Here is a 24759-nt window from a genome sequence, read left to right on the forward strand (position 1 = left end):
GAAAACTGATCTAAAACATATTGCTGGGAAAAAATTATGAAGTATTATTACATTGAGATTTGAGATATACTCCAATGTCTGATTGAAAACATACCTTGCCTATATCTGGAATACTAGTAATTTTTATGTTTTTGTTTATTTGCATTTCTCTTTTTAAGTAAAAAGTTGTTTGTTTTGTTTTGTTTTGTTTTTTTGACAGAGTCTCACTCTGTCACCTAGGCTGAAGTGCAGTGGCACAGTCTCAGCTCACTACCTCCCTCCCGAGTTCAAGGGATCCTCCCACCTCAGCCTCCTCAGTAGCTAATTACAGGCATGCTCCACCACGTCCGACTAACTTTTTAAACTTATTTTGTATTTGTAGTAGAGACGAGTTTTACCATGTTAGCCAGGCTGGTCTCAAACTCCTGACCTCAAGTGATCTGCCCACCTCAGCTTCCCAAAGTGCTGGGATTACAGGCATGAACCACCACACCTGGCCCAAAGTATTATTTAATAAGAATAATATAATAATTTTAATGCTTACATAGCTCTTAATATATTTTATTTGGTTTGATCCTCAAACAAACTTATGAAGTAGTTACTGCCATCATTGTTTTCTTTATATAAATATCATTTTTTAAGTCCATATTTGAAGGTAGTAGGAACTGGACAAGTTGATGCTGGCAAAAGAAGGCAGAAATAAAATATATCTGAAAGGTAGAAATAAGAAAATGTAATAACTAATTACCTGTGGGAACTAAGTACACCTCCAGGACATTGGGGATTGTGGTATTGATGACCAAAACAGAATCATAGAAATGCAATATTTTACAAAGATTTTAAAGGCAAACTCAGGGAATGATTAATGTTCAAGAAGCAGCTGAGTTTTGCTGTTTACTTGTTATTTAGGAGGTGCGAAATTCACTGGTGAAAATGTCCAAGTTATTGTTGAAACTCAGCTGAGAGGACGAAACTAAAGATGTAGTTTGGATAGTCATTCACAATGGAGCCACAGTCAGAGCCACAGTCAAAGCTGTGCAGGAGAATTGATTTTCCTGGCAAGAACGTAGAGAGAAAAGCAGGACACCAAAAGCTCGAACCTTTAGTCATTGTCTCTGCAGAACTCCCAGGGACTTGACTTCTATGTGTGGAATGATGATAGAGTCATTGGCAATGGATGAATATTGACAATGTATGACATGTTCAAACAGTTTTCTTTATTATTCCTCCATAGATTAGAGATTACTTGATTTTAACAAACAATGACATTTTGTATGCTCACAGAGCATGTGTTGGTGAGCAGCACCCTAGAAGACAGGATTAATGTGACAGGTATCCTAGCCATTTGAAGAAGTGATCAGAAATTAAGAAGGTGCCACTGAATTATAACAAGTGCATAGTACATTGCACTTAGGATGGGCAAAGGGATTAAGCTGCAAAAATACAAAATGGAAGGACTCTGACAGGCTGTACATACAATGAGGAAAAATCTACAAGTCTCAGAGAGGAACAACTTGAAAAGGAATGTGCTGTATATATTTATGCTGGCAAATATAAAATGTTTATTAGAAAATATGTTTTCAGGCAGTAGAAAGACATAATAATTCAATCACCTTGTCATATTTGGCATTCAGAAGAAATACATTAGAAACATAGTAAATGTATTTCTCTTCAGGGTGCCTCTTTTGAAAGAGTTTAAGTTTATTAAATAAAATATAAAGGACATCAAAGAAAATTAATACATGACTGTAAAAATGTACACCTAAAGAAAGGTCAATAATCATGGTATTTATTTTTGACATCAAAAGACCAAGGAAAAATTTAATAAGGATCAAGATCATTGGCCTGTGTGCAGTGGCTCACATCTGTAATCCTAGCACTTTGGGAGGCTGAGGTGGCAGGATCACTCGAGCCCAGGAGGTCGAGGCTGCAGTGAGCCATGATCACACCACTGCACTCCACTCTGGGCTACAAACTGAGACCCTATCTCAAAACTAAGCAAAACAAAAAAGATCATTAATCTGTGGAAGATCATTGTACAGAGTTGTTTGGCATCTCTATTGCAAGTAGAACAATAGGAAATAAACTGAAGCCATGAATTTTTAAAAATCCCCCTATATATATAAAAATATATAAATGTATAAATATATATAAATATATAAATATAAATATGTATATATACACACACACATACACAGACCACACATACTGGCATACATACACATATATGTGTATGTTTGTGTAGAGTCTAGAAGAGAATGCATCAAAATATTAATAGTTATTATTAGGATCGTAGGTGTTTTATTTGTTTTATATCTGTATCTTTTCCAAAATTATATATATTAAACATGCAATTTTTGTGTAGTGAGACAAATGAGTTATTTTTCTTTAAAAGTGTTTCGAGAAACAAATGTTACTTCTTTCTCCTTCCTGTCACATTCTCAGCCCTTAATCGATAAAACTCATTTTTCATAAGATCCTGAATAACAACAGTTCTGGCACCCCATTTTATCTTTTTCAGATGCTAGTGAAAAACAATCACCTTTCAGGCAAGATCATTGTTTTGCCAGGAAAAATTGAAGGCATCTCACTTCCTGAGGCTGTAGATGTGATCATTTCCGAACCAACGGGATACATGCTGTTCAATGAACGGATGCTAGAGAGTTATCTTCATTCCAAAAAATGGCTAAAATCAAATGGTAAGTTGGCCCATTCTTGGTTTAAAAAACAGTCTGACTTCTCTGTAAAAGCATTTCTATTATACTCAATTATTTGTTTTTCTCATCTCATTTTTCCATAACAAATTAACTAGTCTCCAATCATAAGAACACAGGTATGCTTCACAGTATTCAACGTGGTATAGAGAGCCAGGTCTGAGTTTTGTGTTTTTTTTCGTAGTTCAATCCCTTCGTTCCTTAATGAACTTGGGCTAACACTTGACCATTTGGCTTTGGTTTCCTCATCTGTAAAATGATATTATTACACATAATCTCTGATATCCTTTCAAGTGTTGGCCTTCTATAATGTGAGGAACTCTCTGGGGTCTGCTTGTTCTTTTTGACATGTTTTTTTCCCTACTGTATTTCTCTCTCTGTCTATGATCACTACACATAGTCAAGATAATATTAAATCCAATATGCTTTTTGTGCTTTCCAAGTGCCAATTTGAATAAATTATTTTATAAAATCCTTATAAAGTCTGAATGATGAAGGTTTTCAATTTATTCGGGGGGGTTAGCCTTGAAGCTAATTTTGCACCCTTCCCCAGGGACATTTGACAATGTCTGGAGACACTTTGGTTGTCACAATGGCAGCAGGGGCTGGGGTATTGGCATCTAGTGAATAGGGGCAAAGATGCTGTGAAGCATCCTTTGATGCACAGGACAGTCCCCTGCATCAAAGAATTATCAGCCCAAAATGTTAATAGTATATGATTGAGACCTGGGTTAGCGGAGGGCATTGTTATGATCCCATTTTATAAAGAGAAAACTGAGACTCAGTGAGGGAAAGTAACTTGGCAAGAACAGACATCTAACAATTGGCAGGCCAAGAATTTGAGCCTACATCCATCTGACCCTGAAGCCTACACTCATGACTTTGGCGCACACACTGGCTTTCCACTCTTCACCAGAGAAAGTAGACGCATTCCAACAGCAGGTGTTTTCAATTAAGACATCGGGGCTAACTGGCCAATTTTAAGTTGCATCGTATGAGAATTTCAGCTCCTTACCCCAATTGTATTTATCTAAATTACCAATGTTGTAGCTCCCTATCTTGCTATTCAATGAAAACAAAATAGTGAACGACTGTGCAACTCATACGTACCAACATGCATTTAAGTGAAGTTTGAAGTTTATAATTTCCTACATGCTTCAAAATTCAGAAATAGGCAGTGAAAGAAAATTCATGTATAAATAAATAAATAAGCTCAGGCAAAGTATACCTGATGTCAAGAACTTCATTAGCAATCTTGCTGTAAAACAGCTCAGGATGCTCTTGGAAGCCTTGTGTGTATGCGATAAAATTGAACTGTGGGAGATGAAAGTGAAGGTACAAAGTGGCTTGGATTTCCTCCTCAATGCCCCCAGGAAGAATTTGTATGGTTTTTTCCTGGACTTTTTCAGATGGTTAGGTGCTTCTATATGATGAGATTTATAATGTAGTTAATTAACATGTATCACCTGAGCCCCTCTTAAGCTCAGTATTTAGATAGTATCTAGGTATCTTCCCTGGATATTTGAAATGAATATGACATTTTATACTGGGCTATATATCTTTAACTAGGCAAGTAGAAATGAATACTGATTTTATTGGCTTTCTAGGCTATGTCTTCCTCAGGGAAGGGTGATTGATTTTTTTTCTAATTATATATTCCATCATAATAACACATAGTTTAAAACATCAATTAATAATAAAAAGGCTTATAATGAAAAATAGTAGTCTTCTGCCACACCTCTTTCTATCGTCAGACTGCTCCCCAAAGGCAACTGCTTTCAACTCTATCTGTTGTTTCTTCTATTATTTACCTACATATTCCTATCTAAGATGATTACATTGCTATTCTCATCACTCTCTGCTTGAGAATTCAGCTTTCCTGAATAGCAGCTCCTTCCTTCCTGATGCACCTACCCCACCCCCATCCTCTCAATGTATTTAGATAGGTCCTCAGTTCCTTTATCCCAACCCTTAGGGCCAGATATGTTTCAGAATTCAGCATCTGAAGGACTTTTGAAAGTTAATATGATCACATACCATGTACTACTTAATTCTCCCAGTGGGATCTGAGGCAACACTCTGTAATGAAACACATTATATTCCTGCAACAAAACATAAGAATATTGATACCAAGAATAAATGAAGACTACAAATAAACTCTCGTGTTAGTTCAGGTCAGGTTTTGCCATCAAATGATGCTGCCTCAAACTTATAAAAATCTGTTGCTTTTCAGATCTCAGAATTTAGCATAAAGAAATATAGGCCTAGATCATTATTCGGTTAAATCAAGAATCAGCATTTACAGTGTTATGATGTAATGTAACTATTGTTGAATACTGAGTCAGATGGTAGAGTAGATGCTGTATACTTATGTATGTTTTCTCATATAATCTTTTGTTTTTCCCGGAGTTAATTGTCTTGGTTTCTTTTATTAGCTTAGCTTTTATATATTCATGGTTAAGTGCTTCTACGCTCCAATAGATCTGACAGATGCCATCAATATGTGTTCCTCTGTTGCCCCCCTCTATTCAGTACTCCTCTGGCCTTCTCTAGCAACATGAACTGAGTGTTCTGCAGCCCCATTGCATGACAGCAACACTTTGACTTTCCATCATCATCCTTTTGTCTTCCTCTTTGTTGGTTTACGACATCATTTCAGCAAAGGATATTCTCTACCAGCTTCTGCAGGAAAGGAGCTTGAGGAGTTACTTTTTATCAAGTCCTTGTGCTATTATTTGGTCAAGAATTTTACTTAAAAACAATTTTTAATCAATATTTTTAAAGCTTGTGTTTTGGTTTTTGTGTTTGGTTTCTGTCTGCAAATCTTGCTATTGAGAAGTCAATGCCATTCTGGCTCCTGCTCCTTTAGAGTAACAAAGTTTTCCCCTCTAGATGCTTTTAGTATCTTCTTTTTATTTCTAGTGTTCTAGTGAGAATCTTTTTTAAGTTCCTGTGCTGGAAATTCAGTGAATATGTTTAATCAGGAGGCTGATTTTCTTCTGTTCTTGGAATTTTCAAAATATTTTACATTTGATTTTCTCCCCTCCATTTTATCTGACATTCTTGGAATTCCTATTAGATTGAGGCTCATAACATCATCCTCTAATCTTCCCAAGTTTACACAAGCAGCGATACATATTACTTCTCTGAGGTTATTTAATATCCTTCTATCGTCTCGAAATTGAAAAACCATCAAGCAATCATTATTGTTTTGATACCAATGCCTGAGATTTAGATGGGGACATATGAATGAGGTTATGATCATGCTTTGCCCCTGACCACTTCTGAAAATACCCCAAATAAAATAACCTGTTTTAACAGATATGAAAAGCCACATAGTTTAAGGATGGGGCACTGATTATCAGATGAGATTCCACTCCCTGGATTTTGCTCTGCTATTTGTTAACTCTATGATACCAAGTAATTTAAATTTCTCTGTTTTCCTGTTTATCAAATGGACATAATAATAGAACCCACTTTATCTTGGTATGAGAATTATATAAATTAATGCATGGGAAACCCTTGGAAAAGTACATGAGAGGGTCATCATAACTGAGAAATTTTAGCTATTTTTGTTGTTTTTATGACAGCGTCTCTGGTGTCTTAAGTCAGCCTTATTTCTGAAATATAGTTAATAGTTCCTCTTTCTTTCGTGTGCAATTTAATAAATGGCTATAAAAAGATTTTCCCTAAAATTGCAAGAGTAACAATGCTGATCATCAGGTCTGCCTACTCAGAAAGGCCCAACTTCAGGCATGCCAATCTAGGTGCTCATTTGCCCACTGAAGAATCTACCTTTCCTGTAGTGATTGTGGATGCCAAGAAATAGTACAAATGTGTATTTCCCAGCATGAAGATTGGCGAGCATCCAGATAAACATAAATCCCAAAAGCACCTAAGAAGACAGGTGGTCGATCTGATTCTACATGGACAAAGTCTGAGAATGAGAATAATAATGTGATGGGAGGGTGGGATTTTGATTATTTTTAAAGCTAAATTATTGTTACAATAAATAAGAGAATAAATAAATTAAATAAATAAATAAATAAATAAATAAATAAATAAATCCAGAATTCATAGGACAAACAGAAAGGGGAAAAAAAGCCAGTAACTGAGAAGGCAACTGCCAGGTTGAAAGGCTTGCCTAAGTCTCTGCAAGCTTTTATCATTGTATTGCTTTGTGACTTGCTTTGATACTCTTTTCTATAGCCCCTCTACTCTTCTGCCTAATTTTGTATACTTGCATTGAGACAAAATTATATTTTGTCCTGTCATGTCATAACTGAAGCAAAAGAATGGAATTGGTCTCAGGTGGCAGATGAGTACAGCCTTCAATCAGAAAGCGACAGAAGCTGACTTCTGGGTCTCTTGTGTTTTGCTCATCAGGAATGATGCTCCCGACATTCAGCGACATCCACTTGGCCCCTTTTTCTGATGAACAGCTCTATGTGGAACACTTCTCCAGAGCCAATTTTTGGTAATGTTCTTTTTTCCTTCCTTCCTTTCCCTTCAAAGAAACCAGAGTTTTTAAAACTATTGCTATTTGGGGTCATATGTATGTTGTTGGGTAGGGGGAGGCGGGGCGGTGGCAGTGAGGCACCTATCCTGTACACTGTAGAATGTTTAGCGGCATCCCTGGTCTCTACCTATTAGATGTTAGTCACATCTTCCCCCCAGAGTTGTGACAACCACAAATGCCCTCCAGACATTGCCAAATGTCCCCTTGCAGGATCGCCACCAGTTGAGACCACAACTCATAAATCAGAGACAGGTGAATCAAGGAGCTGTTCATGCAATATCAGACATCCAAAAAGCTATCCTACTGCTAAAACAACATCCTCCCCTGCCTGCTGCCGTTCTCTTCCCATTTTTCACCATCCACTTCTTTGATTCTTGGCTATGGTTTCTGTTAGGGCTTGACTTTGACAGAGAACATATCAATCAGTACACCTGATAAATGAGTTGATCAAACCTTTATGGAGTTTTAATTGGCAGTTGGCTTTTGGGCCCACTTCACCCCTCTGAGATTGAGTTTCTTTATGTGTAAAATGGGAACTGATACAAAAGCTCCTGCCAGTTTTAAACCACTATTGCTTCTGGGATTCCTTTCTGAGAACTAGTTTTTACAAGAAGAAGGAAGGAAGGAGCATGGGAGGGAGAAAGAGAGCAGATATCATCTGTGTTGGAATGTTACATGTGTGGGAGCACAGGCATGTCCTGCAGGAGGTTCAGGATCCTCAAATTTAAGGTTTGACTTTGGTCTGAGGTATACAGGGCCTTATAATACAAAGAGGTCCAAAGTTGATTTCTGGGTTTTTCTCTTTGTAATCCTAGAGAAGGGGCAGCAAATAGGAAGTACTTTGGTTTCCAGGGCTACTAAGCTCTTTGAGGAGTAGGGTCAAATGGCTAATTTTTCTTTCCATTTTTTTTTTGGCAAAATAGGCTTTCCTAGCACAGATTCAGAGCATTTTGTGGTTTTGTCGAATCTGCAATTCTGAGATTCTAAGCCACAAGCTTTCCCATGGGGGTGAATGGCTTCTTGGTGTATACACGTGTCGGGTGGGGCAGGGGAATGGTCGGGGAGCTTTTACCTTAATAATCATTGCTCTGTGAGATTATGCTGACCCTAAATGATTACATTTTTATTATAACCTCCTGAGGAAATGCAGAGATGAAAGGGTTATGAATTTTAAGCAGCAGAATAGACCAGACCAATGAACTAGAGGTTTGTCATCCAGGCAGTCCTTGTGTGACCTTCCAAGCATACCATCTGCTGCCATCTTACTAACTTGAGGATATTAATGATCACAGCGGTTTGGCTCAGTTTTCTACCACATACCAACATGCTGCTATTTGTTGCATCTAAAAATGAAAAACAGAAACAAAAAATGAAAACCTCATCTTCTCTAGATGTCGCTTTCCCAGTCAGCCATGGCCAACTCTCTAAGCCCCTTTCAGCAAAATTCCTCCGAAGGGTTGTCTATACTCAGTGTCCAACTCCCCCCTTCTATTTCTCACTGGAGCCATTTCTCCAAAACCACTCTTTTTGAGGTCAGCAGTGCCCTGACCTCCACATTGCTAATGCCAGTGATCAACTCTCACTTCTCAACTTATCTAATTTACTGGCATCATTTGAAACACTCTTTTTGCTTCATGATCTTTTGATTTTTCTCCTCCCTTGCTGACACTTTCTCAACCAGCTATCATTATTACTTGTCTTCATAAGCCCCTGGTTTTGAAGTGTCCCAGGATGCAGTGTTTGGACCTCTTCTCTGTGCAGGCTCCCTTGGTGAGCTCACCCATTCTCATAACTACAAATACCATCCATAGGCTAATGGTTCCCAAGTGTCCCTCTCCAGTGCAGACGTATCCTCCAAACATGATGTTTTCCTAGTAAACTTCCTCCTGGATGTTCCCTCCTTGCAGAAATTTATCATGTGCAAAATTCAACTTCTGATCTCCCAATTTCTACCCAAAGCCTGCTGTACTGGTAGTTTTTCTGTCTCAATTGATAACTTTATCCTCTCCATCATTCAAGCCAAGAACTTTGAAGGCCTCTCTTTCTTTATCTCCTGAATCCAAACCATCAAGTAATTATATTTGTTCTACTTTCAAAATCTATCCAGAATCACACCAATTTTTATTATATTCACTGTTTCCTCTTTTTCTCAACACCATCATCTCTCATCTAGATTACTGCAATAGCTTCTTACCTGTCTGTTCTCAACAGAGCCAAAGCCTCACAGGAGCTTCTCCATAGTCTGGCTCCCAGTTACTCTCTAGCCTCATTTCCTACTCCCGTGTTCATTTGGGTCCTGCTTCACAGGCCTGTGTGCTGATTCTCAGACACATCAGGCATGCTCCTAAGTTAGGGCCTTTGCATTTGCAGGGTTTTTTGTGTTTTTTTCCCCCTTTGAATACTTTTTCCTCAATGTTCACATGGTCAATTCCTTTAACTCCATAAAGTCTTTGTCAAATGCTACCTTCTCAATGAGATTTACCCTGACCATCCTATTTTCAATTGCACCCATGCCATGCCCAACCCTTCTTTTTCAATTATATGTTTTTTCTCTAACACTTACAGCATCCTAAAAGATATATAACCTGTTCCTATTATTATCTATGGTCTGTATCCCTCTTGATAAAATGTAAGCACTGGAAGGTCAGCAATGCTGTCAGTTTCCACTGGATGTATCCCAAGCACCCAGAACACTGCCCGCCACAGGGTAGGCTCTCAGTAAATGTTTCTGAATGAATAAAAACTTCAGTATGCCCAAACATGCATGAAAATAATTATTAAGATTTTAGGTGATATAGTTCCAGTTTTTCTATCCTTTCTTTACAAAAACAGAGTCAAAAGTACCATTTTATAGCTTGTTTTTTGTTTTTTTACTTTCACAATACTTTGTTGACATGTTCTCACATCGTCTACATACATTTGACTGAAGAGTATTTCTTTTGTGACTCATAATTTATTAACTCAGTTTTCAATGTTGAATATTAAATTATTTTAATTGCCATTTTAGTCCTATAGATTCTATAACAAACCACACCAAGGTTTCAATATTCTATAAGAATATAGAATCCTATAGAATTATATATCCTAAATTCTATAAGACACAACACTAAAGTGAACATCCTTTCATATAAATTTTGGTGTACATTCTGATTATTTCCATATGATAAATTGCTAAAAGCAGAATTACTGGACCAAAAAATGTGAAGAAGGAACTTATAAAAAATTATTCTTATATATTGCCAAATTGCCCTCTAGAAAAGTTTTACCAATTAACACTTCCACCAGTGGTATTTGGGAATGTCTGCTAAGTCTTGCCCATACGGGATATGCTTTTTAAAATGCCAATTTGATTTGCAAAAAAAATGGTGGCCAGTTTATTTTTAATCTGTATTTCTTTGATAGCTGGTGCATTTGAACGATTATTTTTAGTCAACAAACACAAAAATATTTTTAAAAATATATAGTTATCAAAATTCACAGCCTTTGCTTTCCTTCTAATTCCTCTCCCTTTGTGAGGTTTCTGCATTAGTCGACTGGCATTTGGGTCTCTTGTTGCTTTGATCCAGGAAACAGGTGGTGAATGCTTGCATGATTTCTGTCAGAAGAAGCAAAGAAGTGGATATGTACGCTGGGGAGTGGTGCAAAAAATAAGTTTGGGTGAGATCTCTCAGCTGAGAGATGAAGGAACAACTAATTGGCTAAACAAGATCATCAGATGCAGTCAGTTTTCAGTCCTCACCTGATTTTCTTATTATCTGCACTTGACACAGTTGACTCTCTCTTTGCTCCACTTCTCAAGCCTGAACCTGTTTTTTCTCCTACCTTTCTGGCCCCTACTTCTCAGTCTCCTTTGCTGATTCTTCCTCATGGCCCAAATCTTTAACATTGGAGTGACTCCAGGTTTCTTTCTTACATGTCTTCCCCTTTCTGTCAACACTCACTGTCTTACTTGATCTCATTCTGTCTCTTGGCTATAAATACCATCTTTCTGTCTACAACTCGCATAGTTAGAACTCCAGCCCAGACCTCTGCCCAGAACCACAGACTTGGATGTCCAACCGGCTGTTGACAACTACACTTGGATGTCTATTGGGCATCTCAAAATTAACATGCTTAAATGCAAGCTACTGATCCTCACCATGTCCCCACTGCCCACCTTTGCAAAACAAAACACCCCTGTGTCTACTACAGTCTTGGCAATAGCCTTCTAACTTAAATCCTCTTTTTAAACCACAACCATGCTCTTGATGAAACATAATTCAGATTATATTATTTCACTGCATAAAGTCTTTTAGTGGCTTCCCTGTTTCTGCATAGTGAAAGCCAAAGTTCTCATAATAGTTGGGAAGACCGTATATGATCTAGATCCTACCCTGCTACCCCTCTGACTCTGTCTCCTGCTACTTCCTCTCTTACTCTCTCTCCCCTCTGGCCTCACTGGCTGGCCTCCTTGCTTCTCCTGGAACAAACCAGGCATGCTCCTGCCTCCCTGACATTCGCTCTGCCCAAGACACAGACAATCCAGTGGCTTTTCTCACCTCCTGCAGGTCTTTGCTCACATGCCACCATCCCAGAGAAACCTTCTATTGATTACAAACTGCAGTCTCTTTCCTCCTGCAAGCCTGTACCACACTTCTCAATTCATTTTTCTCTATAGCACTTATCACCATATACTGTGTTATATGTTTTTACTTATTTATTGTCTATATCCCCCATAAGACTGCAAGTTCCCTAAGTGTGGCTGCTTCATTTACTTCTATAGCCCTGTCATCTAACCTGGCTAACGGTAGTTGCTGAAGACATTTTTGATGATTAGAAGATGAATGCATTGATTTGTAAAAATTCTGTCTATATTAAGGACATTAAAACTGTTGTATTTTCTTCAGAATTTCCAGCTTGCCTTGTAATTTTATTTGTGATAATTTTGACCACAAAACAACTTAAGCTTTTTATGTAGCTGGATCTACCAATAATTATCTTTTATTGTTTCTCTATTTTCCTTTGTAATTTTTTAGCTCCCCTTCCCTCTCCCCCATGAATTTGGCATTAACTTCCTTTTTTAAAGTTTTTACTTTTCCATGTGACATTTTTTAAATTTTGCATTTAACTCTGAAATTCATCTTAGTATACAGTCTGCAATAACCATATAACTTTATCCTTTCCAAATAACCAATTATGAGACTCTCTCTTAGTAGACCAAATTACTACATTCTGATGCTAGTAGCAGTCACCTACAAAATTAATAATTTTCTTTTATATGATGATTCCTTGGGCCCCATTAATTAAGGTGATGGGAAGTATCTCCTGAGAGTAAGGCTCATCATAAAGAATCATCATTCCCAACTGTTCTTCTTAATGTGATGGGTACCTCTGGCATTATTGAAAATAATTGGCTCAGGGCTTTTATGCCAAAGCCTATAGATACAATTTTAAATGGGTTCTCATATGAAGAAAAATATATACATAGCATCTATTAAGAGGTGCAGCCAAATATTGTCAAGAAGCTTGAGACTAAACTAGACTGTTTTATTACATTTATTACAGTTATAGAACATAAAAGCATAAACAAAATAGGTAGTAGTTAAAAGCCAGATGACTCAGACTCTAGATCCAGATGGAACTATGTTTAATTCTTGGTTCTGGCAATTACCAACTGTAAAGCCTTAGCCAAGTTAATTTAATCTCTCTGAGATTAATTTCAATCCATAAATTGAAGAAGATAATTTTACCTACCTGAAGATGATGAAATCTCCGGGATGGATCCTCTACTTGTACTTTTCTACCATAGTAGCCCTTTCTTCATGGGCCAGGTTACCCATGGTGTAGGGTTCTTCCAGATGCTGAATATATCTATCCCAATTACATATTCAGGGACCACGAAAATAATCATAGGGTTTGCATGAAACAAGTGGATACGCTGTGAGATGGACTTGGTCCAAGACTCCACTTACTACCTATTCTCCATAGCCCTCACTAACCAGAGGCATTTTAGATTTTTTTGTATCAATATAAGCTCAAACTCCTTATCTAACATTTCTCAAAAAATTGAGGTATCCTTCCTTCACCATGGTTGCTTTGTCATAGAAACCCAGGTCTCTCTGGAGAAGGAGTGGGGAATGTTCACTGTGTGTGCCTGTGGTGGCAGTGAGTCCTTCCTCAAGAGGACTGGGACTCTACTTAAGTCTGGACAACTTGGATCTGGAATTTGGGGGAGGGACTTAATATTTCCATTGTGACAGCTGACATCATCCTTCTGCTCATGAGCTAGCCATTTTTTGTTATACAAATTGAGCACTATCCTAGCTGACTTTCCATCTATTTTACCTCTCTAGTAACACTAGGATCTATTAACACCAAAGGTTCTTGTAGGTCAAGGTGCCCGATTGCTACTCTACCCTAGCTTTTTACACAGTAATTATGCCATTCTTGCCTAGGCCAGATAATTACTGCTTTCCTGCTCTGACATTCTGAAATGTCATTCAAATTGTGTTCATTCAGAGCACAATTTAATGGCTACATCACCTACCACCATCTTTCATCTACCAAGGACAGCTACTCTAAGGTTCTCAAAGATGCCACTGTTATCTAACCAGTTTTTTTCCCTATTACCTTGTAAAAGGAAAGTTTCCTGTGCTCTGAGAAAACAGTCAGGTTGAATGTTCTTACGTATTCCATAGTCAATCCGTCTAGCATTTCCATGTCCCTGAGCCTTCTAACCCCTTCCTCAATGCAGCAGAAGTTCTGAAATCTCCACCTCATTGACTGCAGGCCATCATGATGACCAAGTTTCAAAGTGACATCCAGTGGACTATTAGGACTTCTGGTGTCTTGTTAGAACACTGGATCTATGAGTGCCCCATTTCAATGAGTTACACTCTCTCCTCATTTACATTCTGCCCTCTTTATGGACTTAAAATCTACTCTAATACAATATTTCCTAGTTCTTAGCAGAAAATACTATTTGGCTTCTGCAGTTTTTTAGGTATGTAAATTATCTCCTTCTGGAATAGGAATTGTGTTTACTGCTCTGGCTGGGCTTGAGTTTTTGGCCTGACAGCAATGAGAAACTATTAGCCTGAAGGCAATGAGTGATCATGAGGCAGATCTCGAAGAGAATAAAATCATCTTTCAAGGCAAAGGCTCTTGGAGAAGTTGTTGCATAGTCTTTAAGCAAGGCTGTTTTCCTCTGGTAAAAGGGGAAAGAATTCTGCCTCTGCTGGCTTGAAAGATTCAGGGGAACTGGAAAGATTTCAGGCTTCTCTGCTTTCCCCACCCAATCATCCCAACCGCAGGTCTCAGGGCCCTACCATTTCCCTGTCAAGGCCACAGTTTTAATACGTAAGATCTGTCAAGAGTGTATATCCAATCTCCTCTGCAGCTCTTCTACTATTACCATTTTACTGTCTTATTTGGAGTAGGGGGATGGAGCAGTTTCAGTTCCAAAGATGTGGCTTCTGCTTGTCAAATTCTATACATGATTTTCAGCACAGCAGGTCTTGGATCACCGAAGAGATAGGAATTTCTTTAAATCTGCTAGAAAGCCCCTCTGGATTTCACAGTGTGTCTTAAGTTGGGAGTTGCTGCTCTGAGATTAAAATTTTCTTTTTGCAAAGCTTGCAATGCTGTCAACAGAGGCTTGCCTACTCCTCAATTCATGTAATAATCATTGCTCCAAAACTTCAAGCACACAGTTGCCATAAAGCCCAATGTTTCACCTTCTACCTTTCTGTATCCTAATTAACCATCAGCAAGAACACTAGAAATTGTGATGAAAGGCTTGGCGCAATGGCTCACGCCTGTAATCCCGGCACTTTGGGAGGCCAAGGTGGGTGGATCACCTGAGGTCTGGAGTTTGAGACCAGGCTGGCCAACGTGGTGAAACCCCATCTCTACTAACAAAAATTAGCTGGGTGTGGTGGCAGGCACCTCTAATCCCAGCTACTTGGGAGGCTGAGGCAGAGAGAATCACTTGAACCTGGGAGGCGGAGGTTGAAGTGAGCCGAGATTATACCACTGCACTCCAGCCTGGGCAACAGAGTATATAGGTGAAGCTTATGTACTACAACTTTATTAAGAAGTGTATTTCCAGTGAAACAAGAATTAGGAGAAAGAAGAATGAGGCAGGGAATGAAGGGAGTGCTGGTGCAAAAGTGCATTACCATTACGAGATCCTTGGGGTGTTGCTTCACCAGCCAGAAACCTCTGTGGCCAGTGGCACCTTTGACTGAGTTTTGCTTTGTTCTGCTTACTCAGTCTGGCAGGCTGCGTTCAGCTCACACTACCAGCCTGGATCCCAGGATGCCAAGGGCAAGCCAGGTGCAGAGTGGCAAGGGGTGTGTGAGCAAGCATGGGGTCCGGTCTTTGCGCATAGCCAGGCATGCCAGCTGCTGCTGCAGGACCGCTGCCAGCAGCGGCACTGGCTCCCTGCAAGGCCACAGCTGGACAAGGCACACTACAAGCAGCTTCCACGGCTGGCACTGGGGAACACAGTAGTGCCCAAAAGCTTAGAGCCTTCCAGGAACTGCAAGGCTCCAAAGAGGGAGTCACAGACCTGGCTCAAGGAGCTCCCAGGTCTGGGCTCCCCAAAGGGCTGCAGCCCTTCTCTCCTTCTTTTTGCCTGCAACATGGAGAGCAAAGGGTGTGTCTCAGCCATGTTTGTGTCACAGCTCTTTTAGCCCTGAATGGCGAGTACTGAGTTCTTGTCCTGCATACAGGAAGAATGAGGTAATCAGACAAGTGGAGGGCGAGCAAAACGAAGAGGAGCTTTATTGAGAAAAAGAACAGCTCAGAGGAGACCCACAGTGGGTAGCTCCTCTCTGTAGCCAGGGTGTCTGGAGGAGGGTTCGGCTCTCTTAGCAGAGAGGGTAGCTCCTCTCTGCAGCTGTTTGACCAGTTGTCTCACCATGATCCTTTCTAGTCTGGCTGAATTCCAGGTTTTTATGGGACTCAGAGGGGAGGAAGTGTGTGCTGATTGATCCACAGGTGGCTATGGGCCCTCCCAGGGAAAAGCACCCCAAGTTCCCCTCAGGTCAGGGTGACTGGCCGCCCAGCCCTCAGGTTTCAGACCCTCCCTGGCTTGAAGATGAGGCTTCACTGGGGACCCAACCCCTTCTGCCCAGGAGGCTTGTCTGTCTCCCGCCACTGTTCATGCCTTCATGCCAAGGGGCACCTGCAGGCCAGTGCCAGGCTGTCCTCAGCCACCTCTAAGCCTCCCTTTCATGTTTGTCAGAGCCCAAAGTCTGCAGGAGGTCGAGGGGCAGGGGGCCGGTGTGTCAGCACTGCCGTAATCATGTGCACACCTGGCCAGACTGCAACAGCGCCTGGACTTGGCCCCAACTTAAGTCCAAAATCGAAGTAGACACCAACAGCGGGGAGAAGCCAGGCAGCAGCAGCAGGAACTTCCTAGCCTACAGGGGGCAAGGGGATCCTCCTAGGCCACCAAGAATGCAGAGATGTCTGGGTCTGCAGCCACCCTACAGCAGCTGCAGCTGTACCCTAGAAGTTCTTGCTCCAACTCGGAAGGGCGGGGCTCTTGCCTGTCTCCAGGTCCCACCAGCTCCATGGAACGTGCAGCCCCGGTGGTGCTTCCTTGCAGCCTGGGGCGGGGACTTCATGTCCTCACTGGGCCCAGGCCTGCGTCTGGGGCAGAGGTGATGTCACGAGTTCTCCCTGTGGCCCCAGTGCTCAGGGGTGGCCCTGGGACTCCCCCTCATCCTGCTTGCTAACTCCTGTCCCTTTGAACAGTGTCTGGTTCACCCACTGGGCTGAAACTCTCCAATGAACAGGACACGCCCCCTGCCTCAGTACAGCCTGGCCGGCTCACGGCCATGCCTGGGGTTAGGGGGCGCCTCCAGGAGCAGATGGCAGGCGCGGGGCCTGACCATCAGGATTGTCTGGCTTGGTGGTCACCTTAATGTGGGGCATGTCCTGGGGATACCATCTCAGGAGGCCCCTTACAGAGCCTTTTCCTGAGGCGCAGGAACCTGGCGCCATCGGCAGGTTGGGTGCAGTGGCCATGTCACTGGGCAGGTCCTCGAAGTGGGTGCCACTCCCACTTCTTGTCCTGGGCCCCTGAAGCGGGGCCCCAACTCCACATCTCGGGCCCGGGCCCCATGCTCCGCATGCAAGCGCGGCACCGCCCTGGGCCCAGCTCTGCCTCGGGGACCGTCTCTGCCCATTTTTCTCTGCCTGACCTCACTGCTCTCCCTCCAGCGGGTGGCTCGGCCCAGCCCCATTCCCGGGGTTCCCAGGGGTGGGTTCTCAGGGCAGCAGGTTCCGGGGGCGCTCCCAGTGGTAGGCTCCAGGGGCTGCCCACCTCAGCATCTGTACCTGAGGGCCCACGGCCTACTCCTGTACCCCACTGCAGCCGGTGTCGGGGTAGCGGCTGCTTGGCACAGGCTGCTGCTGCTATTATCACCATGCTGACCACCGCCTAGTATTAAACAAGAGATTGCTGGCTCTCTCAGGACCGTCTTCAAAAGATCAAATGAACTACATCTCAGGACAGTTTATACAGGGAGATAAATGAATTTATACACTGGCTTTTATCTCCTCATTTATCAAATACTCATCCTGCCGACATTAACTAGCCTTCTGGGTCTTATGGCATCTCATACCCAAAGTTAAGAGGGATGCCCCAGGGTAGGAGGAGAGAGGCACATTGTGCAGGCCTGGGGTGAGACATTGTTGCACTGTGCCCATGCAAGGTCAGAGGAGCCCATCCTTTGGCACAGTTGGTGCAGAACACATGGCTGAGGTTTCCAGAGACAGGTAAGAAAGATCTGGGATGGCACTTAAAAGGTGATATACCACCGAAGGCACCAAACGACATTTTCCAGTTCCCTTTTCAGAGTATTATGCATGGATAGTATGCGTCTGTCATACTTGACCAGAGCAAAGTCAATTGAGTGAAATCAGGGATCCCAGCGGTAAATGGCCTCAAGTCAGTTGTTTTTTACAGAAATCGGAGGTCTGTGTTTGCAAAGGATGAGGGAAGATAAATGTATGTAGAATATTGCTACAGGCAATGAGAGCTCTCTTTTTGTTCCTTTCTACTCTGAGTCTACCAAATACCTTGTTGGCCATGGTACTACTGAGAAACATTATTTTTAAAGAAATCCATTCTACTGAGTGGACAAGCTGCCGAAGTCTACTGTGAAGGTAATGAACAATTTGTTCGTAGCCTAATTATGTATCAACCTAAATTTCCCACTAAAGTTTCTTTTGCATAGTTAGAGTTTTAGGCCTTCTGGTCATTCCCAAAAGTATATTTGACCCTGATGGTCACTAGTTCATAGAAATACTATGAAGAGCAAATAAAAATATTTCAAATTAGCATATGAGATAACCAAAATTTTTTCAGAAGTCAAGTAAACAGCACAAAATGTCACAGAGAAGGAACTTTTGTAGGAATATTACCGTAACTGAAAAATCATGTCAGTATTTTCATGTGCCCCCGTCCTTATCCCATTCATATTTCAGTGATTTCTTGGTCTCTAATCCTCTTTCAGTTGTCTAGTACTCATTCTTGATATGTCCTCTGCATCTCTGTTTATATCTGCAGCTCTTGAACTCATCTGGCTTTTGCTCTTAGGATAAGCCTTGATTTCTGTATTTATCTTGTTTCATAATGTTTGTCAAACTCATGGCTCTTTTATAATATTCTGCCTCGATCAAGTTCATGCCTTTTTTATACATCCTGACTTGTGTTGTCAGGGATATGCAGTATTCCCATCCCCTGGCCCAATTATGGGTTGTAACAATTTAGTTCAGTCCTGGTAGAACTAGGACTTCACTGAACCAGGCAAAGCTATTCTCTCAGAATTGTATGTACATAGTGCGGTGCATAAAGACCCATTAATTTTTTTCAGTTAAGATACTTCTTAAGTGGCCAAAAGTCACACAAAAAGTCACTTAGGGAAAAAGAGTATTTATGACTAATGTATCTGAAAAGTCTAAGGATAGATTCAGCTTCTCAGATGTAAATGGATTTCAAGGCACTTATATTGGATCCTGGTCTCTCTATCTCACTCAGCTTGGCTCCATTCTTAGGTAACTTTCCCCTCATGGCAGCAATGTGTTTTCTAGAGAATCTAGATTTATAGACTCATAGCTCCATCACCACTTCTCCTTTGCCACAGTTTAAACAAAAGTCATAGGCTTGACTCTCATTGGGTCACATGCTTAACCCTAAGTCTATCACCAAGGCTAGGGTGATAAGACACTGCGACTGGCCGAGACTGAGCCACATGTTGAAAGCATAGTCAAGACCACCTAAACCACAAGAACTGTGAGTAAGAAAGAGATGCCTAACAGAAAAAAATCTGGTGCTGTTACTGCAAGGGCAGCCATTCGCCATGTAGAACAGACATGAGATAACCATCATAGTTGCCTTGACTGACTCATTCTTCCTTTCAATATGGCTTTCATAGGTCCAATTCTTAGGCCAACCACTATAATATCTAGATTTAGCTTGACACACCTGAGAATGCTCCACAGATTTCTTTACAGAATCACAGACTTTCCCTTACTTTTTACCAAAGAGCCATGGTCTGAAGTGCACCTGTTTTCCCTCTCTCATTTATACTTAAAAAAAAAAAAAAGATTACAAATACAAAAAAATATCTAACTATAGCATATGGCAAACACAAGCCACACTACTTTGCTGGTGTTTAAACCAGTAAAATCAGAGACATAATGAGCACACATCTTTGCACAGATACCACTTTCCACAGTGGTTGATATGCCTGCAGTCGGCTGGGGTGGAAAATTGTATCAAATCGAAATCACAGTGAGAGATCACCTCACACCCTTCAGGATGGCTATTATTGAAAAAAATAAGACAAGTGTTGGTGAGTATGTGGAGAAAATGGTACCCTCGTGCATTGTTAACAGGAATGAAATTGTACAGCTGCTATGAAAAAATATATGTAGGTTATTCAAAAATTTAAAAATAAAACTACCATATGATTCAGCAATCCCACTTTCGGGTATTTATCCAAAAGAATTGAAATCAGGATCTTTAAGAGATGTTAGTACTCCTATATTCATTGCAGCACTATTCACAATCGCCAAGATATGGAAACAGCCTAAGTGTCCATCAACAGATGAATGGATTTTAAAAATGTGGTATATACATACAGTAGAATATATTTTGCCTTAAAAAGAAGGCAGATTCAGCCATGGAAAAGAATGAGGTCATGTGTTTTGTGGGAATATGGACGGAGCTAGAGGCTATTATCCTTAGTAAACTAATGCAGGAACAGAAAACCAAATACTGCATATTCTCACTGATAAGTGGGAGCTAAATGATGAGAACTTATGAACACAAAGAAGGAAACAACTGACACTGGGGTCTGCTTGAGGGTGGAGGGTTGTGGGGAGAGGAACAGAAAAGATAACTATTGGTTACTGCACTTAATTCACAAGTGATGAAATAATCCGTATAACAAACACTCATGACATGAGTTTACCTGTGTAATGAACATTTACATGTACCTCCAAACCTAAAATGAAAGTTTAAAAAAAATAAAATCATACAGGAAACATTGTCAAATATTAAAAACAGAAGGCAGAACATGGCAGCGTGTCTGTAATATGTGACAAGGTAGATGAATCTTGAGGACATTATGCTAAATGAAATAAGCCAGTCACAGAAAGACAAATACTGCTTGATCCTATGTATATGAGGTATTTAAAATAGTCAAGTTTATAGACTCAAAGAGTAGAATGGTGATTACCAGCAGCTGGAGGAAACATGGAGCATTACTAATCAATGAGTATAAAGTTTTAGTCAATCATGATAAAAATAAGTAGAGCTCTGCTCTACAACATTGTACCTATAGTCAAAAGTAATGTATCCTAACTCAAAGATTTGGTAAGAGAGCAGATCTTACAAGTGTTTTTGCCACAATTAACACATAAAATAACCATATAGAATTTAATTTTAAAAGAAGTTTGTCAAAAACAACCAAGCCTCAAGTCCTGCTGTATACAAGGAACGTATAAGACATCAAATAAAGATGCAATTTATTCCTAGACACACACCCTTCTCCTACTAGGAACTCCCAACCATACTCCTATGCCACATTTTCAACATTCTTTGTGGCTGTAGTGACATTTTTGAATCTTTGCTTTTGTTTCCTAGTTCTTGGGGTTACATACGTCTCCCATCAGGTTAGTGTACACTTGGTTGTTAATTCTGGTAGAGCACAGCACATTAAGACACAAAAGTTGCTTAACTGTCAAACAGCACAACCTGGATTCCCCTCCCCCAACACCATCCCACTTCTCTCTCTCTCTCATTTATCTTCTACCTTCCTTCTTTTTTTTACAAAGGAAGAAAACTTCTTAATAGGGATGATCAGCTTTTTTGTCAGAATAGAATAAAGACAAGATTCTTCTTAAAGTGTCTGATTTATATGAACTGTATTTTTAGGCATTTCCAGATGTTGCATGCATGATGGTTGTGGTGTTGGTAAATGTGAAGGATTTCCCACATGAAGAATGGTAGGAATTGGGAATGTGAACTTGGGAGAAAAAAACACCCAGACCCTCTCTCTTACGTGCTCATAAAGACACCCTAAATTAACTTAGAAAATAGAAGCCACAGCTGATGAAAACAATGGAAACTATTCCTAGCTCCCCATTCAACAGATTAGTTGCCTGATCAATCTCCCTGACCCCCTGACACACACGATGTATCTCAGGAGACCACGAGAGATGCCAGATTTTATCTGCTTTAATTATTTTATGATGCATTGCAGAAGGATATTTAAAATTTCTAAGAATTAGAAATATGAAATATGGTCCAGCCAGAATTTTTTTAAAAACCCAGGCAGTGGGCTCTTTGCCCACAGCTTTCCATCTGCCCCAGAAATGGTGCCCATCTGCACCACACTGTTTGTGGCTTATGGGTTTTAATTGGTACTGAACATGCAAAGCAAATGGCACAGACGCATCATCCTCTTTGAGAGCTGAGGTGGTATTCAGTGGATAGACGGAAGTTTTCAATTCAGTCATGCCATGTGGAGGACTGTCTTTGCCCTTGGAGTTTTCTTTTTGGCCAATAATCTTTTTGGCCAAGAATCTACTTGGTCAAGAATCTAGAACAACTAACTTAGTACCCAACCCTGGTTGCACTTTAGAATCACCTGTTTAGCTGTGGAGATAAACAGGCACTAGGGCTATCCCTAGATCAAATGTATCACAATTCAGAGGCATCAGTACTTTTAAAAATTTTCCAATAAAGTCTAAAAACCATAGTTTTCTAAGCTATTGAAAAATTTTCTTTCTGTCTCTCCCTCCTTCTCCCCCTCCCTCTCCTTCTCTCATTCTTTCACTCATCTCCTTTTCTTCCTCCCTCCTTCAAATATAAGTTTGGTGCAAAAGTAATGGCAAAACCTGCGACTCCTTTTGCATCAACCTAATAATAGGCTGTTGTGACATGATTATTTCCCCAAGAACACTCCCATTGTCGTTCTGTTAAAGCCATTTAAATCTACAGTGTTCTATTTCCAGACATTTTCTAGGATTATAGGAGGCTTGTTTTCAATATATGTGTTTATAAAATGATGTGAAGCACCATTTGGCTTTACCAGTGGGCCAGCTTGGCTCTGGCCCTTGGTAGAAGCAGAAGATTAGGAATTGAGTGATGAAGCTGAAGAAACTTGGCCAAATGACTTTTCCCATTTCCTCTTCATTGTCATTGATGCCTGTACCCACGTATAGGGCCATTTAGAGTACCAAGCCCTCCAGTTCATTCCAGTTCATTCACTGATTGATTTATTCATTAAATAAATAAATGTGGACAGATCTTTTTCACCCTAACAATATTCCTTGCCCCATGCTAAGTGTTAAGTATACTCTGATGAATAAGAAAATTCTTCTGCTTTTAAGTGAATGAAGCATAGATACTTAATCATAACACAAGGTTTTGCATTCTTAAATGGAAATTTTTGAGCACAGTCTTATTATTATACTTTGTGTTCTGGGGTACATGTGCAGAACATGCAGGTTACATAAGCATACATGTGCCATGGTGATTTGCTGTACCCATCAACTCCCGTCATCTACATTAGATATTTCTCCTAATGCTATCCCTCCCCCTACCTCCCACCCCCTGACAGGCTCCTGTGTGTGGTGTTCCCCTCCCTGTGTCCATGTGTTCTCACTGTCCAAATCGCACTTATGAGAACATGTGGTGTTTGGTTTTCTGTTCTTGTGTTAGTTTGCTGAGAATGATGGTTTCCATCTTCATCCACATCCCTGCAAAGACATGATCTCATTCTTTTTTATGGCTGCACAGTATTCCATGGTGTATATGTGCCACATTTTCTTTATTCAGTCTATCATTGATGGGCGTTTGGGTTGGTTCCAAGTCTTTGCTATTGTGAACAGAACCACAATAAACATGCATGTGCATGTGTCTTTATAGTAGAATGGTTTATTAATCCTTTGGGTATATACGCAGTAATGGGATTGCTGGGTCAAATGGTATTTCTAGTTCTAGATCCTTGAGGAATCGCCACACTGTCTTCCACAATGTTTGAACCAATTTACACTCCCACCAGCAGTGTAAAAGCATTTCTGTTTCTCCACATCCTCTCCATCATCTGTTGTTTCCTGACTTTTTAATGATCACCATTCTAACTGGCATGAGATGGCATCTCATTGTGTCTTGATTTGCATTTCTCTAATGACCAGTGATGATGAGCTTTTTTTCATAAGTTTGTTGGCTGATAAATGTCTTCTTTTGAGAAGTGTCTGTTCATATCCTTTGCCCACTTTTCGATGGGGTTGTTTTTTTCTTGTAAATTTGTTTAAGTTCTTTGTAGATTCTGGATATTAGCCCTTTGTCAGATGGATAGATTGCAAAAATTTTCTCCCATTCTTTAGGTTGACTGTTCACTCTGATGATAGTTTCATTTGCTGTGCAGAAGTTCTTTAGTTTAATTAGATCCCATTTGTCAATTTTGGCTTTTGCTGCTATTGCTTTTGGTGTTTTAGTTATGAGGTCTTTGCTCATGCCTATGTCCTGAATGGTACTGCCTAGGTTTTCTTCTAGGGTTTTTATGGTTTTAGGTCTTACGTTTAAGTCTTTCATCCATCTTGAGTTAATTTTTGTATAAGGTATAAGGAAGGGATCCAGTTTCAGCTTTCTGCATATGGCTAGCCAGTTTTCCCAACGTTTATTAAATAGGGAAACCTTTCCCTATTGCTTGTTTTTGTCAGATTTGTCAAAGACCAGATAGCTGTAGATGTGTGGTGTTATTTCTGAGGCCTCTGTTCTGTTCCATTGGTCTATATATCTGTTTTGGTGCCAGTACCATGCTGTTTTGGTTACTGTAGCCTTGTAATAAAGTTTGAAGTCAAGTAGCATGATGCCTCCAGCTTTGTTCTTTTTGCTTAGGATTGTACTGGCTATGTGGGCTCCTTTTTTGTTCCATGTGAAATTTAAAGTAGTTTTTTCCAATTCTGTGAAGAAAGTCAATGGTAGTTTGATGGGGATAGCATTGAGTCTGTAAATTACTTTCAGCACCATGGCCA

At 40.4% G+C, this 24759-nt stretch overlaps 1 protein-coding gene across 1 annotated transcript in view; it reads left to right on the forward strand.

Moving 5' to 3' along the window:
* The window catches only part of LOC112607733 (histone-arginine methyltransferase CARM1-like), a 271632-nt gene that overhangs the window by 226661 nt on the left and 20212 nt on the right, over positions 1-24759 (forward strand). Inside the window, 2 exon segments of the mRNA XM_025358879.1 lie at positions 2501-2678; positions 7080-7170. Of these exon segments, the coding sequence (XP_025214664.1) occupies positions 2501-2678; positions 7080-7170 (269 nt within the window).

This window comes from Theropithecus gelada, chromosome 15 (genome assembly GCF_003255815.1).
Source record: "Theropithecus gelada isolate Dixy chromosome 15, Tgel_1.0, whole genome shotgun sequence".
Taxonomy (NCBI): Eukaryota; Metazoa; Chordata; class Mammalia; order Primates; family Cercopithecidae; genus Theropithecus; species Theropithecus gelada.